This window comes from Thermochaetoides thermophila (assembly GCF_000221225.1).
Source record: "Thermochaetoides thermophila DSM 1495 unplaced genomic scaffold scf7180000011812, whole genome shotgun sequence".
Taxonomy (NCBI): domain Eukaryota; kingdom Fungi; phylum Ascomycota; class Sordariomycetes; order Sordariales; family Chaetomiaceae; genus Thermochaetoides; species Thermochaetoides thermophila.
The window spans coordinates 365,336-381,716 of NW_006383028.1; the positions used below are offsets into that span (position 1 = coordinate 365,336).

The following is a 16,381-nucleotide window of genomic DNA, read 5'->3' on the forward strand; positions in this document are numbered from 1 at the left end:
AGGTCGTCCCAAGAAGCTGGGTGGAATAACCTCTAGTGTTCCACCCAATGAGCCTAACTGCGGCATCTTGTTATGTTTAGTAATTAAATATCCCTCTCGTTTTTTTTAAGTATGCGACCCCTCTGACTCCCAGTTACTCTCCTCCCTCCTTCACTGACCCGCTTCTGACAACAAAATACCTCCCTGCTGTCTCCCCCGCGCACCCGAGCACATCCCAATCCTCGACACCTTTCACATCGACCTTCTCGCCCCGTCTCCTCCTCGGGCGTCTACACTTGCCCACCGTCTCCTCAGTCTTAAGCGCCTGCCACACCGTCTCGCACGTGATGGTACACTCCTTAATCCCCTCAGTCGTCTCGTCCCGGATGCTGGATAAAGGCTCTATTCCGGAGGTGTTTACACGCTGTATGTCACGCACGAAATGCAATTGGGCGTGTAGTGTGCGGAGAAGAGAGGACTGAGTGGCTTCATCGGGGGGAAGTGGTAGGGCGGAGAGCCGGTGGAGATGAGAGAGTTGAGCAAGGGTTATTTCTTGGTCGTGTTGGGATTCTGTAGGCTCGCTAGGGGGGAGTAAAGTCTTTATTGACCAGGTGGGGGTCGAGAGAATGGTGTGAGGGTCGTGTTGAGAGAGGGATGGTGGGGGAGATGGTGAGGATTGAGATGGTGAGGATTGAGATGGTGAGGCTTGAGATGGTGAGGATGATTGTTGGGCTGCACAAGTGGAATGTCTCCGTAATAGGACGGCTTGTTGGAGGAGGGATGTTGATCCTGGCCGTCTGGATGTAGAAAGAACGCCCTGCAGGCGCAGTACTGAGCGTTGAGAAAGCATGGTGGTGATAGCGAAGCTGTGATGGATTAAGCTGACGCCCACAAACCAGACGCAGACATCAGGATGGACAGATGCGCAGCGACGGATCAATTTACACTTATCGATAAATGGCATGCTCTAACCAGCCGTAGATTAGCTTGTTGTCCAATTAAGTAATTTACAACCGAACTTGTAACGCTTGGCGTCATAGGTGCCTTGTAAGACCCCGCCAGTGCCTTGTCAGTCAACCCCGGGCTGGGGTTGTCGACCGCCAGCAACTCCGTCTCTAGACTCGAACAGCAGCCAACACTGAATTGCGCTGGGCGCTCTTAATAACCCGACACTTCGTAACAACGCTAATTTCTGCCAACATCGCGATCGACCGTTCAACTGCTTCTGGATACCAAATTCCTACATACTCGGCAACATGGCTCTCGATCCGCGCGCTCTCGAAGAAAAGGTACGCTCTCCTCAGCCCCCCGTCTTTCGCCGACGCCAAGATGTCCCTATGCTCTACGTTGTCTTTAGCCGGGAGATATACTAAAGCATTGTGATTACAGGCCAGAAAAACTCTCCAGAGCGCTAGTGGCTGGAGTTTCTTCAGCAATAAGGAAGACAAGTATCAAACCGCCGCCGACCTATACACACAAGCCGCAAATGCCTATCGATTGGAGAACAGGAGTGCGTGATGTCCAGCATATAACCTGCCTGGTGTTCGGTGCGCTGACATTCCGAAAAAGACCAGGAGGCGGGGGAAGCGTTCATAGCTGCTGCCAATATCTACCGCGAAAAGCTGAACGAGCCGGACGATGCTGCGAACCTCATGGTTGACGCATTCAAGGTCCTGAGGAAAGACAACCCACAGAAGGCACTTGATTGCATCGATCAAGCTATCATGCGGTATACGAGCAAGGGCAATTTCCGTCGTGCAGCATCCCACAAAGAAAACGCAGGAGAGATGCTCGAGCAGGACCTGAACGACCGCGTGCGGGCGATGCAGTACTATAGGGACGCCGCTCTCTGGTATGAGCAGGATGGTGCTAAAGCGTGAGTGCAGCAACACTCTCCTCCCTTCTGTTCTCCTTATAACCCCGAGATGGCCCGTCTAACCCCGACTTAGCCTGGCAAACAAGCTTTGGCTCAAAGTTGCCGACATCGCCGCTCTGGAGGGCCAGTACTTCGATGCGGCCAACCGCTTCGAGAAAGTGGCGCAATCGTCACTTGAGAATCATCTCATGAAATATTCTGTTAAGGAGTACTTCCTCAAGGCTGGCCTTTGCGTGCTAGCGACAAAGGACCTGGTGACAGCTCGGCGCAGCCTGGAAGACTACAAAGCCAAGGACCCATCATTCGCGTCGCAACGTGAATGCCAGCTTTTGGAAGACCTGATCGAGGCCATTGGTCAGGGTAACCAGGAAATGTTCACCGACAAACTATATGCCTATGATCAATTGAGCCGGTTGGACAAGTGGAAGATGGAGATTCTTCTTAGGATCAAGAATCAGATCGAAGAGGCAGACAATGAGTTTTCTTGAGTTTCCTTACGAAACGGATTCACGCGGCTGGCGTTGGGGTCAACAGGACGGTGCTTGTGTTATTGTCAGGGTAGGTAGGGCAGCTGTTATGTGGAAGGATGTAGCTTTCTGTCTGGATGGCGCATCATTGGTTGGCTTAAACAAGTTAAGGCCAGATGGCCGATGTGCATACCGATGTAGTGATGATCCTAGGACAGCATCCCATCATGATTTGGCTACTGTTTCCCTCCTGCTGTTTTTCAACAGGTACTTCACCTTACTACTTCCTGATAATCTTCAATGGGAGCCTCGGGGGAGCTTAGTGCTGCGCATGGGCAGGTTCAGGGGCTGGAGGACAGATCGCCATACCTAACCCTGACAACCGCACGGGCATACCTCGCAGATACATAACCCTTATCTGAACTTTTGGGTGGGGCTGTCCACGATAAGCGATAACACCCAACTTTTTGCTTGTAGATTTGAAATTTCTTGACATCTTTGATGCGGTCTGCGAGGTGCATCGACTGTACAGCCACCATTCGGTGTTCAAGATGGCTTCCCTAAAAGAGAAGCTGGACAAGATCCGGTCTCCTAATCTTGAGAACCAGAAGCAGGTATGTTTCCTGAAGTCCGCTTGTTCATATCATGACTTGGTTTTCTCTCTTTCTCCCCCTCTTTCGGTCGCTTGCTAACTAACCGTACTCAGACCGCTGCAGTTCTCGAGGCCGTCGAGGCCGCATTCAAGGAGCGCAACACTGAACCCACCCCTACAGCTTACTTTGCGGCTCTCCTAAGTCTTCTCAATAACGACAATGGCAAGAACATTTCGCATCCAGTCGTCTACCTTCTCGATGTCGTCACACCCTTCGCACCGGCGCCGCTGCTTCGCGCCAAGTTTACCCAGATCTTGACGCTTCTTGCGCCTGTCTTGTCTCAACCAGAGGCAGATGCGCCGCTTATCAGGTCATCGATTGGTTGTTTGGAGGGTCTTTTGCTTGCCCAAGACGCGGCCGGCTGGGAGATGAGCGCAGCTCAGATCGGCCCGCGCAGAGTCGTTGGTGGGCTGCTGAGCTTCGCTCTCGACCCGCGCCCCAAAGTCCGCAAGAGGGCGCAGGATGCGCTCAGGAAAATCCTGAGGAATCCGCCACCGAGCCCATCCCTCGATCATCCTGTCGCTCCCATGTGCGCCGAAACAGCCATGATGAGCCTGAGGGCAGTGTTTGACAAGGCGACCAAGTCGCGCAAGGAGAAGAAGGGCTCCGAATCGGCTCACGACCCCGAATTGATTCATGCGCTTCAGCTCGTCAAGACCATTGCCTCTGGAAGTGGCGGGTGGCCCAGCAAGAAGATCGAGCCTCTGTGCGAGCTTCTGCTTGGCATCGCCCGCCATGGTAACGAGCACATGAGCATGGCTGTCTTTGAGATTTTCGAGATGATCTTCGAGGGTATGGCCGATGAGGTCGCATCGGCCAAGCTGCCGAGACTGCTTGAAATCATCAAGGAGTTGCGCCCGGCGCCCAACGATGTGCAGCTATTGCCGCCCTGGATCGCTATCCTTTCACGAGCCTATGATGTAGCGGCTCAGATTTCTCCCGAGGAGACGTTCCAAGAGATCCTGGAGCCGTTCAACCTGGTTGCGAGCTATTTGGAGTCTGAGGCGAAGAACATCCGCATTTCGGCTTCCGAGTGCCTGGTGTCATTCCTCGCCAATTGCGTCCCGCCTCAGGTGCTCGTGGAGCCTTCCATCTATGATGAGAAGGTGATCGAGAAGTTGGTGCAGACAGTGGAAGGTCTACTCACCATCAAGTACCAGGCGGCTTGGCTCGAGACATTCAACGTCATCGGTGCTATGTTTGATGCACTGCGCTGGAGGTCTCATCCCTATCTTTTGGGCATTACCAAGACAATTGGAGAGATTCGCACCAACGATTCCTTCACTGGCAAGCAGGAAGCCGACGTGGTCCTCGGAAAGGCGATCCGTGCTATGGGCCCCGAGGCGGTCTTGAACGTTCTGCCCTTGAATCTTATCAAGCCGGCCAGGGATCAGCCTGGTCGTGCTTGGATGCTCCCGCTTCTGCGTGACTATACCACCAACACAAACCTTAATCACTTCAAGACTGAACTTGTTCCCTTGAGTGCTGCCATGTACCAGCGCGTACTGGAGCATGGCAACGCTCCCAAGACAATGGAGGTCAAGATTTTTGAGACAGTGGTTCAGCAAATATGGTCCATCCTGCCTGGCTACTGCGACCTGCCGCTGGACCTCACCGAGGCCTTCGACACGGCCTTCGCTGAGATGCTGACTACAGTCCTGTACGAGCAGCCGGAATTGCGACTGGACGTCTGCCGTGCCCTTCGGGCCCTCGTCGAGTCGAACCAAGCTATTGTCTCGGCCGGAGACGTCGAAGACCCGGTGATACTCTGCAGGGTGAGCAAGCAGACAGCTCAAAAGAACCTGGAGTACCTGGGTGAAAGGTTTGCTGCCGATATTCTCGCAGTTCTTTTCAACGTCTACAGCACTACTACACCTCAGAAGCGGGGCCCAGTCCTGCAGACCATTAACTCCTTCCTCAGCATTATTCCCAAGACACGCCTCATGGAGACGTTTGACCTCGTTTGCGAGAAGCTCGCTCAGGCTCTCCAGGAGCCGGTCCAGAAGCCCAAGAACCCGAACCAGGAGCAAGTGCCATCAACGGCCCATACGCTGATGGACCTCGTGGTCACTATGTCGATTTATCTGCCGAGGGAGAGTTTTGAGGCCTTGTTCAAGATCGCAGCTCTGGTCGTGTTCAAAGACGACGACCCACAGATTCAGAAGAAGGCCTATAAGCTTATTCCGCGGCTAGCGGAGAGCGAGGTCGGTAGGGCAGCCCTCGAGCAGCGCCATGAGGAAGTCCAGCAACTCTTGCTCTCGGCTGCCGACAAGGTCTCGTCTCCTGCCAGGAGAGAGCGACTGGCTGCTATTGCGGCCTTGATCCCCATCATACCCAACACGTCTCTACACTTCATCCCGTCAATACTCTCCGAGGTTGTGATTGGTTGCAAGGAGCACAACGAGAAGGCTCGGACAACGGCCTTCGACCTGCTTGTCCTCATGGGCCACAAGATGGTGGAGGCCAATGGGAGCCTAATCGATAACAGCAAGGTTCCTCATATGCCAAAGGATGCCCCGAAGGCTACGGCATCGCTCGAGGAGTACATGACAATGGTCAGCGCGGGCCTGGCTGGCAGCACACCACACATGATATCAGCCACGATCTTAGCAATCACCCGCGTGCTTTACGAGTTTCGTGAGGCTCTAAACAAGGAGACCTTGACAGATCTGGTGCAAACCATGGATCTCTTCCTAACCTCCAACAATCGCGAGATTGTGAAAAGCGTCCTTGGCTTCGTCAAGGTGTGCATCATCAGCCTGCCAACGGACCTGATGTTGCCGAGGCTGCCTACATTGATCCCTAACGTGCTGGTGTGGAGCCACGAGCATAAGGGTCATTTCCGGGCGAAGGTCAAGCATATCTTTGAGCGGATGATCCGCCGGTTCGGGGTTGAGACTGTCCAAAAACACACCCCTGAAGCCGACCGCAAGCTCATCACCAACATTCGCAAGACAAAGGAGCGGGCTAAGAGGAAGAAGGAAGCGGCTCGCAACGGCGCTGGCGATGGGTCGGATGCGGAGGTTGCAGGCAAGCGCAAGAGCCGGTTCGACAATGAGTATGACCAGGCTCTGAATAGTAGTGATTCGGAGTCGGAGGCTTCAGATTCGGATGATTCGGACATCGAAATGACAGGTCGGCGGCAGAAGAAGAAGAGGGAGACCGGTGGCACGTACATTCTGGAGGACCAGGACGAGCCATTGGATCTTCTCGACCGCAATGCGTTGGCCAACATCTCAACCACCAAGCCGATCAAGCCGAAGAAAAAGGACGACAAGAAGTCTAAGCCCAAGATTAACGCCGACGGCAAGCTCATCATCGGCGAGGATTCGGACATTGAAGAGAAGAATGATGACGGTGCCATGGATCTTGACAACGAGGAGAGCGGTGTCAACGCCTATGTCCAGGCGCTCAAGACAGGGGCTCGCCGTGGCCAGCGTGGCAAGCTCAAGTGGGATAGGCACAGGAAGGGACAGAATGATGACGATAGTGATGAGAGTGACAATGACATGGAAGTGGACGAGGGCGCAGCGGCGAAGGCGCTCCGCGACAGCAGAAAAGGTAAGAAGGCCGGCAAGGCGGCCAAGCCGGTCAAGGGGGGAATTGCGGCCAAGGTTGGACGAAGAGGCCTGGGTGTTGAGAAGAAGAGGGGCCCGAGTGTGCTCTTTGGAGGGAGGATTAACAAGAAAGGGAGGTAGGATTGAGGAGAGGTCACGATTTATGTGTCTTGCTGCTTCATTCTCCGGGTTGCTTTGATGATTGGTCTTTGTTATGGTGGTTGGGTGTTTTAGGTACCTCTCTATGGTGGACGGGACAAAATGTAGTGCTAGGTAGTTTTATTTTTTTTTTGGCAGGTAGAGTCAATACTCTGGAAATGATGCTTTCAGCGAGAACTCTCGCGACCGTTACTTCATATTGTGTGCTGCGCTGAGTAGTTATCTTACCTATTCAACGCAGGATCATCCAATCATAAACAGATAGGTAATGATGTCGAAGACACAGTTTTCTGTACGTTACGGATCAATTACCGCAAAATTATATTGCCGGTCCGCCTTACAATGCATTACTGTTCATTACAATCTAGTACTTATCCATAATCCGTACGGGTTGTCGCAATGATTCGGGGACTGAGGGTGCCATCCAACCGGATCCAACCTATCACGTCATAGGAGGGGCAGAAAACAGTACTGCATGAGCATGCGCAACAGGGTTCCTGTACCATTCAAGTTCCAAGTCTCCAAGGCCGGGAGAGAGATGCAGGGGCGGATCGGTGGTTGAATGCGCCGAGCCGAAGCTTGTTGGAGCTCGAGGTCGCATGTCCAGGAGAATACGAGACACAACAGTCGTACATACATACAGTAGACGACCTCAGGAGCATCGGACCCAACACGGCGCTGGGGTATCATCATCACCCTTGTCGTCCCCAACCTTGAACAAACATCGAGCGTATCGTCTTCGCGTCACCAAACCTTTTCACCACCGCCACAACTACCGCACTTGTGCGCGCACCTTCCTGCGCACTCAAATGCAGCAATCGATGACAGCGTGAACCGAAATGTCAGCTTACGACGCACCATACCGATAGAGCAGTATGAGAGCTGTCCTGCCCGGCAAGCCCGAGCCGCGCCTCCAGGCCCTGGCTACAGGCTGCTGGGAGTCCAGGCGCATCACCGTGCGTCCGCCTTAGTTCAGGAGTTGTGATTGTCATGGGCAATCCGCTGACGCATAAGTTTCCAGGCCTACATTACCGGAAACGCCCTTGTTATCCTGGGCGACCCCGACACCCCAACTGCCCTGCTGCAGACCATTTATGACGACGACGCGGACTCATTACAAGCTGTTGCCGTGGACGAGGTCTCTGGAAAGGTTGCCGTGTGTACCGCTCGCAGCGTGCGCGTATACCGTCCCATTACGAACCCTCGTGACGAGCATATTGGCCTGCGTTGGGCACTGCAAACGACGTGGGAAGTAGTTCGCCACAATGCGGGTGACAGCAACGACAATGACCTCCCAGCCATGGCCCTCTCATGGGGCGCATCCCAAGAGCTGCTTGTTGCGCACTCCAGTCTCGAGCTCTACCAGATCCCCTCCTCTTCCTCCTCCTCCTCAGACATCCCCGAGTGCACCTGGCGCAAGCCGCTTGCCAACCCCGTCCATCTAGCTGACCTGTCGTACGACTCGGCTTACATCGCCTCGGTCGGTGTCTACGACCGGTTGGTCAAGGTGTGGCGCCGTCTTAGCTATGGTGGGTCTGACGGGGGTGCCCGTTTCGACTTCGCATATCTCCCGCACCCAGCGCCCATTGTCGCTATCCAGTGGCGGCGCCCACGGCACGTTGACCAAACCATTGACAATGCTCTGTATACCTTTTGTGCCGATGGTATTATGCGTGTGTGGGCCGGGTCTGATAGCCATGGTCAGAGACATCTAGTGCTGTGGGGGGAGATCGATCTGCGCGCTGCGATTCAGGGTCGTGGATTGGCGGCCGAGAAGAGCCTGCGCTGGGCATGGGTCATGGATGGGAGAGACCTGGCTGCCGCGACGGAGAAGGCAGTACAGGATGGTGTAGAGGACGAAGAGCATCTTGCTGCGCTGGAGCATCTGATTGCCGTGGCAAACAAGAGCCCCGAAGTATGTGTCGTCCTTGATGGCCGCGGAAGGATGTCAGCGTGGGCGCTGCAGGATATTGGCTGCAAGACGCCCAAGGGAAACGTTTTTAACATTGCGCATGTCACGTCGCCCGAGCTGGACTTTCTGAGCAGCTACGGTAAGGAGGTTGAGGTGCCACATGTCCGAGCTTACAGCTACTGCAACTCCGGAGGATATCTACACATCCTGTTGCATTTTTTCGACGGCCGAGTTGAGGTATATCGCGCCAACAATGCTGCTGCACTGTTCGACCCCGATCCCAAAAGGCGCCGATTGAGGCAGGTAGCGGTGTGGACGGGACATTCGACGCCAATCCGCAAGATTGTCCGCAATTTCAGCGGGAGAGCCATCATCTCACGCACAGAGGAAGGCCAGCCGACCATCTGGAAGCATGAGCTGGATGCCGAGCGGACGGGACTGGCCAGGCAAGTGGTCATCCCAAAGCAGGGGCATATCCATAGGATGTGTGTGCTACGGAAAGGTCGGTTTGTTGTCTTCCTGCTTCACGATACTATCCAGCTGTGGGATTGTCGACAGCCGGAGCCACGCATGTTGTCGCAGTGTGAGTATGATGTCCCTGGGAAACCACTCTGCCTTTTGATACTGCCTCGCCACAAGGTCGAGGACTACACGACGGCTCATCTTGCTACAATTACATCGGAGAAGAAGGGCGTAGTATGGGAGGTCAAGCTGCCATTCTATACAAAAGGAAGCGAGGGGTCTCGTTCACCAGAGGAGGCGGCTGCTGCTGCTGCAACCAACGGACTTGAAGCAGGTCGACAGGGATCCGTTGCCGAATTCTTCCGCTTCACACTTGATGACGCCGGCGATCTGGCCTACCTACTGCCTGTCGATCCGGCAGGACAGGCCCCGATTGTGTCGGGGTTTCTGGATGTTTTTGCGCGCGATGTGGCTATCTCATACACACATTCGGGACGGGTTGAGTTCTGGACAGCACGCGTCAACGGGCACGATCATCCAGAAGCGAACAAGGTCGAGTGGCTGTCGACGTCCTCCATGGAAACGGGGTTAGTCAACCCTGCACTGGTTAGCGGAAGCATGCGCAAGAAGGCCGCGTTGGTAGACTCCTCTCGATCGATGTTAACTATCTGGGATATTCGTGGCGCAAGATTGGAATTCGAGAGGGACTTCTCGCAGAACGGAGGCGGAGAGATCAAGGACCTGGATTGGACTTCTACTCCGGATATGCAGTCCATCCTCGCAGTTGGGTTTGCGCACCGGGTCTTGTTGCTATCGCAAATGCGTTTTGACTATCTCAATCATGGCCCTGCTTGGGCTGCTATCCGGGAGATATCCTTCCGAGAGCTGACGCCGCATCCTATTGGCGATTCGGTCTGGCTGGGCGACGGGCATCTCGTGGTTGGTGCTGGGAATCAGCTGTTCGTCATGGATCGTGCCTTCGACGCATCCAGCTCATTGGTAGCGAGCCTGCGGCTTCCTCCGCCGACCGTGAAGAAGAGAAGCAGAAAAGGAAGCAAAGGGGCCAGGGAATGGGATCTCTTCGACGCTGTACAGAGGTTGAACGGCCCGCTGCCCGTGTTCCATCCGCAGTTCCTGAGCCAGTGCATCCTGGCTGGAAAGATTGTGCTGGTCCATAAGATCTTGATCGCCCTGCACAAGGCGCTGAAGTTTTGGGTCGAGGGCGACGTCTTGGATGACTATCTGGGATTAGATCTGGAAGACTTCTACGAGGTTGGTCACGCAGCCAAGACATCACACGACCCAGGGGATTATCTTGGAAGGAGGATGTCGTATGACGAAGGGGATGAGCCCTTCTCGGAGGAGGTGGCTGCTGAAATCAACGAGCGGCTGACAAGGGTGGACCTCTCTCAGCTCTCGGGACATGAGCAGATTCAGTTGGTTGATATTATCGAATGCGTCGGCATGGTTGAGAAGCAAAGACGGTCGCTGGATGAGAATGGCGCACGGTTCATGCTGTTTTTCCGGCAGCACGCCCTGAGAAAGGGGAGGACAAGCGAGATACAGTTCGGCTGGAGAGAGATTAACTGGGCATTTCACTCGACGAGCCAGGATATCTTGGTGGACTTTGTGTCGAGACAGAACCATGGACGACTGCTCTGGGAGCAGGCGCGGGAGAGTGGCATGTTTATGTGGTTGGCAGACAACAATGCTGTGGTATGTGTCCCCCTGTAGTTCCCCCTTTCCTCTTAAGACGACAGGAACACTGAAAGAAAGAGCAGAAAGCGCAATTCGAGGTAATAGCGCGCAACGAGTTCACGAAGAACGACCCACGGAACCCTATCGACTGCAGTCTCTTCTACCTCGCGCTCAAGAAGAAGACAGTTCTTCAGGGTCTGTGGCGCATGGCGAGCTGGCACAAGGAGCAAGCCGTCACGTTGCGCTTCCTGGCCAACAACTTCGACGACCCGAAGTGGCGCACGGCTGCTCTCAAGAACGCCTACGCATTAATGGGTAAGCGACGGTTCGAGTATGCGGCTGCCTTCTTCCTCCTTGCCGACCACCTCCAAGACGCAGTCAATGTCTGTCTTAACCAGCTACATGACCTGCAGCTGGCCATTGCCATTGCGCGCGTGTATGAAGGGGACAACGGCCCCGTGCTCCGCAAGCTACTCCAAAACGAGGTCCTCTCGATCGCTGCGCAACAGGGCAACCGCTGGCTGGCATCGTGGGCTTTCTGGATGCTGCATCGGCGCGACATGGCCGTACGCGCACTCGTCACGCCCGTCTATACGCTAGTTGAGACCCCCGGCGGGGAGCCGGATCTCAAGTCGAAACTTTTCCTGACCGACGATCCTGCGCTGGTCATTCTCTACCGGCAGCTGCGCCAGCAGACGTTGCAGACGCTGCGCGGGGCAACCAAGGTCACTCCCAAGGCTGAGTGGGAGTTTGTGCTGCACAATGCCCGGTTGTATGATCGCATGGGGTGTGACCTGCTTGGGTTGGATCTCGTGAGGAATTGGGAGTTCTTCCGGCCGACGGGGATGGCGGGAGCTGCTGGGGCGTCGTTAGCGTTGGGAGGGGAGATGGAGATTGACCCGATGCGGCTGCTCAAACGGAGAGGGTCACTTGTGGTTGCTGACCTGCCGGTATCTGCTCTAGCCGGGCTGTCGGTGTCATCGCCGACGCAGGTGTCGATGCCGGGGGAAATGAAAACCGGTGGAGGGGAGAAGAAGGAGAGGCCGGTGCCGACGATGTTTGAGGAGCCAGATGCCAATTCTTTGTTGGACAGCTTTGGTTTTTAAGCTCATAGGAATGGGAATTCGGGGTACGAGAGGTGTCATAGTCTAGTGTATTGCTTCCATCACCACTGTATTGTAAATACCTCTCTCTCCCTACATAGGTACCTACCTTGAGCAACGAGGGTAGAGATGTTTGCAGATAATAAGGGCCGCGAACAAAAGACTACCCTCATGATACATATGGACTATTTGTAAGAACAGGAAAGTCAATACTAGAACTTGGTAATGCTGAAATAGGGGTGAGATGGAAAGTGTTACGATACCAGTCGTTTAAAGAGATTTATAGCCGTTTAAGTGAAGAGTGTGTGATGTGTCTATCCCAATAATTGGGAGTTTGGTTTGTTAACTCATCATCATCAGTGGGTCACGTCACACATTAAGCACCCAATTAGAACGAGTCCTTTGCTGCAGTGGGTGGCCTTGCCCCTGCACCCTCCCCCCCTCTCTCTCTCTCTCTCTCTGTCGTGCTTCGTGGCAGTGGTTGCGCCAACCAAAGCTCCAGGCCAACCTCCAACCTCCGGCATTTCTTTCATCAATTTCGAGCTCAAGCATACTTTCACTTTTACTTGTTAGCAATTATTGCATAGGTACTTGCCTTCCTGTTGCTTATCGTCACTTCGTCTTGTCAAAAGCCGGCAATGCTTGACGCTATCACGATTCACACATCACCACAGCGCCCATCCATGCAGCCAGCCATCACCTGCACATTCAGATTCAGCTGTTAGTTCTCTCAAGTGCCTGGTGTCAAGACTCCTCCCAGGATACGTAAAAGAACGATGGCATTTTCCGATAGAGACTCTGTGTCTTCCTTGTTCTCATCATCATCGTCATCAGATTGGGAGTTCGAGGTTCACGAGCGTGACAAGAAGAAACAGCGCCGTGAGAGCAGGCAGCAACAGTTGAGCAGCTCGCGCCCACAACAAGTTCAACAACCGACAGCTTCATGGTCCAAACCTAACCCGGCTCAACCACAACTATCAGCACCTAAACCAATTCCAGCTCCGGCTCCGGCCCCAGAAGCGCCTCCGGTTCCTTCACTACCTCTAGCACAGCCAAGGCTATCAACCGAGTCAATAGAGCCGATCGAGCGCTCTCCCAACTCCAACCATGTTCCCAAGTATTCTCATGTCCCAGGCCAATCCTTCACCTGGCGCGCGGTCTTCGTCGGTCTGGCCGTTGGCCTAGTCATTTGCTTTTCCAACACCTACTTCGGCCTTCAGACCGGCTGGGTCAGCATTATGAGCATGCCCGCGAGCTTGATGGGCTTTGGCATTTTCCAACTGCTCTTCCGTCATTCACCATTACCCTTCTCGCCCGTCGAGAACGTGTTGGTGCAGACGGTCGCCGGTAGCATGGCCATCATGCCTTTGGGGTGTGGGTTTGTGGGTGTCTTGCCAGCGATGAGGTACCTGCTGAGGGAGGACGAGATGGGCCCGGTAGTGCTGTCGCCGGGGAAGCTGGTGCTTTGGGGATTGGGACTGTGCTACTTCGGCGTGGTGTTTGCCGTGCCCTTGCGCAAGCAGGTCATCATCAGGGAGAAGCTCAAGTTCCCTAGCGGATTCAGCACTGCTGTGCTGATTAGCGTGCTGCATGGCAAGACTGGCGATCCCGACACACGAGATGGCAAATCGGCCTCGTCCGTTGTGGCTGCCGACTTTGCTAGTCTTGCTGCCCCTCCTAGGTCTGATGAGAATGATGATGAGAGCACCATCGACGAGGACGTGTCGCCGCTCCATGCCGAGTCCTGGCGTCGTAATGTCCAGCTGCTACTGCTCTGCTTCTTCGTCTCGGGCCTGTTCACATTCGCCACATACTTCTTCCCTCTACTGCGCAACATCCCGATCTTTGGCTCCGTTGCCGCTAGCACTTGGCTTTGGACCCTTAACCCAAGCCTGGCGTACGTAGGTCAGGGCATCATCATGGGGCCAGCCACAACCTTGCACATGTTGTTGGGTGCCACTGTGGGTTGGGCGGTGCTGTCGCCCCTAGCTAAAGGCCGGGGATGGGCACCTGGCCGTGTCGATGACTGGGAAAACGGCAGCAAGGGCTGGATCGTGTGGACCTCGCTGGCCATAATGCTGGCTGATTCTGTTGTGAGCCTGGCTTACTTGGCCGTAAGATCAGTGGCTAAGGCTCTACCAAGCGATATCAGAGAGGCCGCTCCGCAGCGAATTAAGAAGCTTCTCGGTTGGCGGTCGCATGCTGGCTACACATCTCTGAATGCTGATGCTCAGGATAGCGATGCGTATGAGTCCGAGGCAGGGACAGAGGCAGATGATGCCCCTCCGGACCAGCAGATAAGTGACCGCACTGTCGTCGTGGGACTAATCCTGTCGATCCTGTTCTGTATTGCTTGCATCCATATCGTTTTCGGCGACCTGGTGCCGTTGTATGCCACCGTCACAGCCGTTCTTATGGCCCTCGTCTTGAGTATCATGGGCGTACGAGCGCTCGGAGAGACCGATTTGAATCCCGTTTCGGGTATCAGCAAGTTGGCTCAGTTATTTTTCGCTCTCATTGTTCCCCAGTCGAATAAGTCTTCGGTATTGATCAATCTGGTCGCTGGTGCTGTGTCTGAAGCTGTATGTGAACCCTGTTGACAGATAAGATGATGGACCTGGGCTGACCAAGCGTAGGGTGCTCTCCAAGCAGGGGACATGATGCAGGATCTCAAGACGGGTCATCTCCTTGGGGCTGCTCCGAATGCTCAGTTCTGGGGGCAAGTCATTGGTGCCACGGTTGGCGCCATTGTCAGCGCTTTTATCTATGTGCTCTACACATCGTGAGAACACCTCTTGCTTTTGAGACTCCGCGCCCAAGCTAACGTTCAGCAGAGTGTACGAAGTCCCTGGGGATCTATTCCAAGTACCAACGAGCTATGTCTGGATATTCACCGCCCGCTTGGTCACCGGCAAGGGCCTACCGCCCATGGCTCGGGAGTGGGCCATCGGCGCCGGTATCCTGTTCACCATTACCACGATCCTGCGTATCCGGACTGTAAACAAGCCCTGGAGGGTGCTGATCCCTAGTGGCATTGCCGTTGCCGTGGGCATGTACAACGTGCCGTCGTTTACGCTGGCGCGTGCGATTGGCGGGCTCTTTGGATGGTGGTGGCGGAGGGTTGCTGGGTGGCAGGAAACTCCACTGATTGTTTTAGCATCGGTACGTTTCTGCTCGAGGCGGGTGTAGTGAATGTGGTGTTGAAGAGAGCGTGCTAATAGCTTCCTAGGGATTCATTCTCGGCGAAGGTTTCTTGAGCATTGTCAATTTATTGATGCAGAGCGCTCATGTTCCTCACACATAGATCTGGTCTCGCGTGGGCTGGCATAGAGAAGAGTGCATGCGCATATCACTGTTGGTGAGGGTTTTTGTTTTTTTTTTTTTTTTTTTTTTTTCCCTTTAAGATGGTCTTGGAACTGTTCGTGTGAGACTTTATTTTCCCACAAACTATGTAAACACTGTCCGGAGTTGATAAGAATTATCTTAATCATCCCGGGCTAATGCAATCGCCAAGTTTGACTCTGGATCTTGCCAGAATCATGCTTCCATGTAACCCTGATGTCAAGGCCACGGGCATGGCCTGCTGCAACGGCGTACTCAATGGTTCCCTCAAGCTTCTTGCCCTTCTCGACCTCAATTTCCTCGGCCTTCTCCTGGTCAATCAGGAACAATCCCTGGCGCCAGTGTGTCTCGCCTCCAAACGGTCCTGTGGTGAAAGCCACTCTCTCCCTGCCGTGTTTTACCCACTCCGCCGCAGTCGTGGCTGCATCGATCTTCTCGGTCGGGCTTTCGCCAAAGAAGATGTCAAACCACACCAGGAACCCATCGAGACGCTCCCCTGCTGCCTCACTGGCATCGTGAAGCACACTCATCCACTTATCCTCGAACGCCAAATCCTCCGTCTTCGCAGTATGCAGGTCCAGCATCCGGAAAGCGTAAGGTTTGCCGCAAACGGACGACGGGGGCATGGTGACCACCCTCCCATCGCGGTAGATATCCGCCTGCATGGCTTTCGACATATCAAATCCGTACACATCACGCCAGAAGTCGATGTTATCCATGACGTAGTCCGCATCAGCCACGGGAGCGAGCCACATGCTAGCATGGCTAGGCACCAGCAGACCGCCGGGCTTGAGATACCGGTCGCGGGCGTACAGCACGGAGGGGAGCATGGCCTCGTAGAGCAGGCAGTAGCCCATCCATTCCGAGACGATGATGTCTACCTTGTCGACGGGCAGCGTGACGTCTTCGATGCGGCCGCTGATGCAGGTGATCACGTCGGAGAGGTTGTTATGAAAGACGTTCAGGCGAGACTTTTCGAGGATGGGCGCTGCGTTGTCGACGGCTATGACGCGTGCGGCACCCGCGCGGGCACAGAAGAGCGAGAGAATGCCCGTGCCGCAGCCGATGTCGAGGACGGTCTTGCCGCGGAAGAGGTTCTTGTTGGCGTAGATGAAGTCGCGGTAGGCGCAGGTGCGGATGGTGTCTTTAAGCATGGTTTCATGGATGTCTTGT

The 16,381-nt window shown here is 54.6% G+C and overlaps 5 protein-coding genes across 5 annotated transcripts; 4 read left to right on the forward strand and 1 right to left on the reverse strand.

Moving 5' to 3' along the window:
- Nucleotides 1-1,235: 1,235 nt before the first annotated feature.
- CTHT_0008760 (vesicular-fusion protein sec17-like protein) lies at nucleotides 1,236-2,343 on the forward strand (the record flags this gene model as incomplete). The annotated part of the gene is made up of 4 exons (XM_006691340.1): nucleotides 1,236-1,268; nucleotides 1,369-1,489; nucleotides 1,549-1,855; nucleotides 1,929-2,343. The coding sequence occupies 4 exons, from the start codon at nucleotides 1,236-1,238 to the stop codon at nucleotides 2,341-2,343; spliced, it is 876 nt and encodes a 291-aa protein (XP_006691403.1).
- Nucleotides 2,344-2,873: 530 nt separating this feature from the next.
- CTHT_0008770 (uncharacterized protein) lies at nucleotides 2,874-6,673 on the forward strand (the record flags this gene model as incomplete). The annotated part of the gene is made up of 2 exons (XM_006691341.1): nucleotides 2,874-2,936; nucleotides 3,029-6,673. 2 exons carry the CDS (start codon nucleotides 2,874-2,876, stop codon nucleotides 6,671-6,673), a joined length of 3,708 nt encoding a protein of 1,235 aa, XP_006691404.1.
- Nucleotides 6,674-7,566: 893 nt separating this feature from the next.
- On the forward strand, nucleotides 7,567-11,869 carry CTHT_0008780 (regulator of V-ATPase-like protein; the record flags this gene model as incomplete). The annotated part of the gene is made up of 3 exons (XM_006691342.1): nucleotides 7,567-7,647; nucleotides 7,713-10,781; nucleotides 10,847-11,869. 3 exons carry the CDS (start codon nucleotides 7,567-7,569, stop codon nucleotides 11,867-11,869), a joined length of 4,173 nt encoding a protein of 1,390 aa, XP_006691405.1.
- Nucleotides 11,870-12,504: 635 nt separating this feature from the next.
- Nucleotides 12,505-15,170, forward strand: CTHT_0008790 (oligopeptide transporter-like protein; the record flags this gene model as incomplete). Its single annotated transcript, XM_006691343.1, has 5 exons — nucleotides 12,505-12,586; nucleotides 12,701-14,448; nucleotides 14,503-14,648; nucleotides 14,701-15,028; nucleotides 15,096-15,170. The coding sequence occupies 5 exons, from the start codon at nucleotides 12,505-12,507 to the stop codon at nucleotides 15,168-15,170; spliced, it is 2,379 nt and encodes a 792-aa protein (XP_006691406.1).
- A 193-nt stretch (nucleotides 15,171-15,363) lies between these two features.
- On the reverse strand, nucleotides 15,364-16,362 carry CTHT_0008800 (arginine N-methyltransferase-like protein; the record flags this gene model as incomplete). The annotated part of the gene is made up of 1 exon (XM_006691344.1): nucleotides 15,364-16,362. The coding sequence occupies one exon, from the start codon at nucleotides 16,360-16,362 to the stop codon at nucleotides 15,364-15,366; it is 999 nt and encodes a 332-aa protein (XP_006691407.1).
- Between the last annotated feature and the right edge of the window lie 19 nt (nucleotides 16,363-16,381).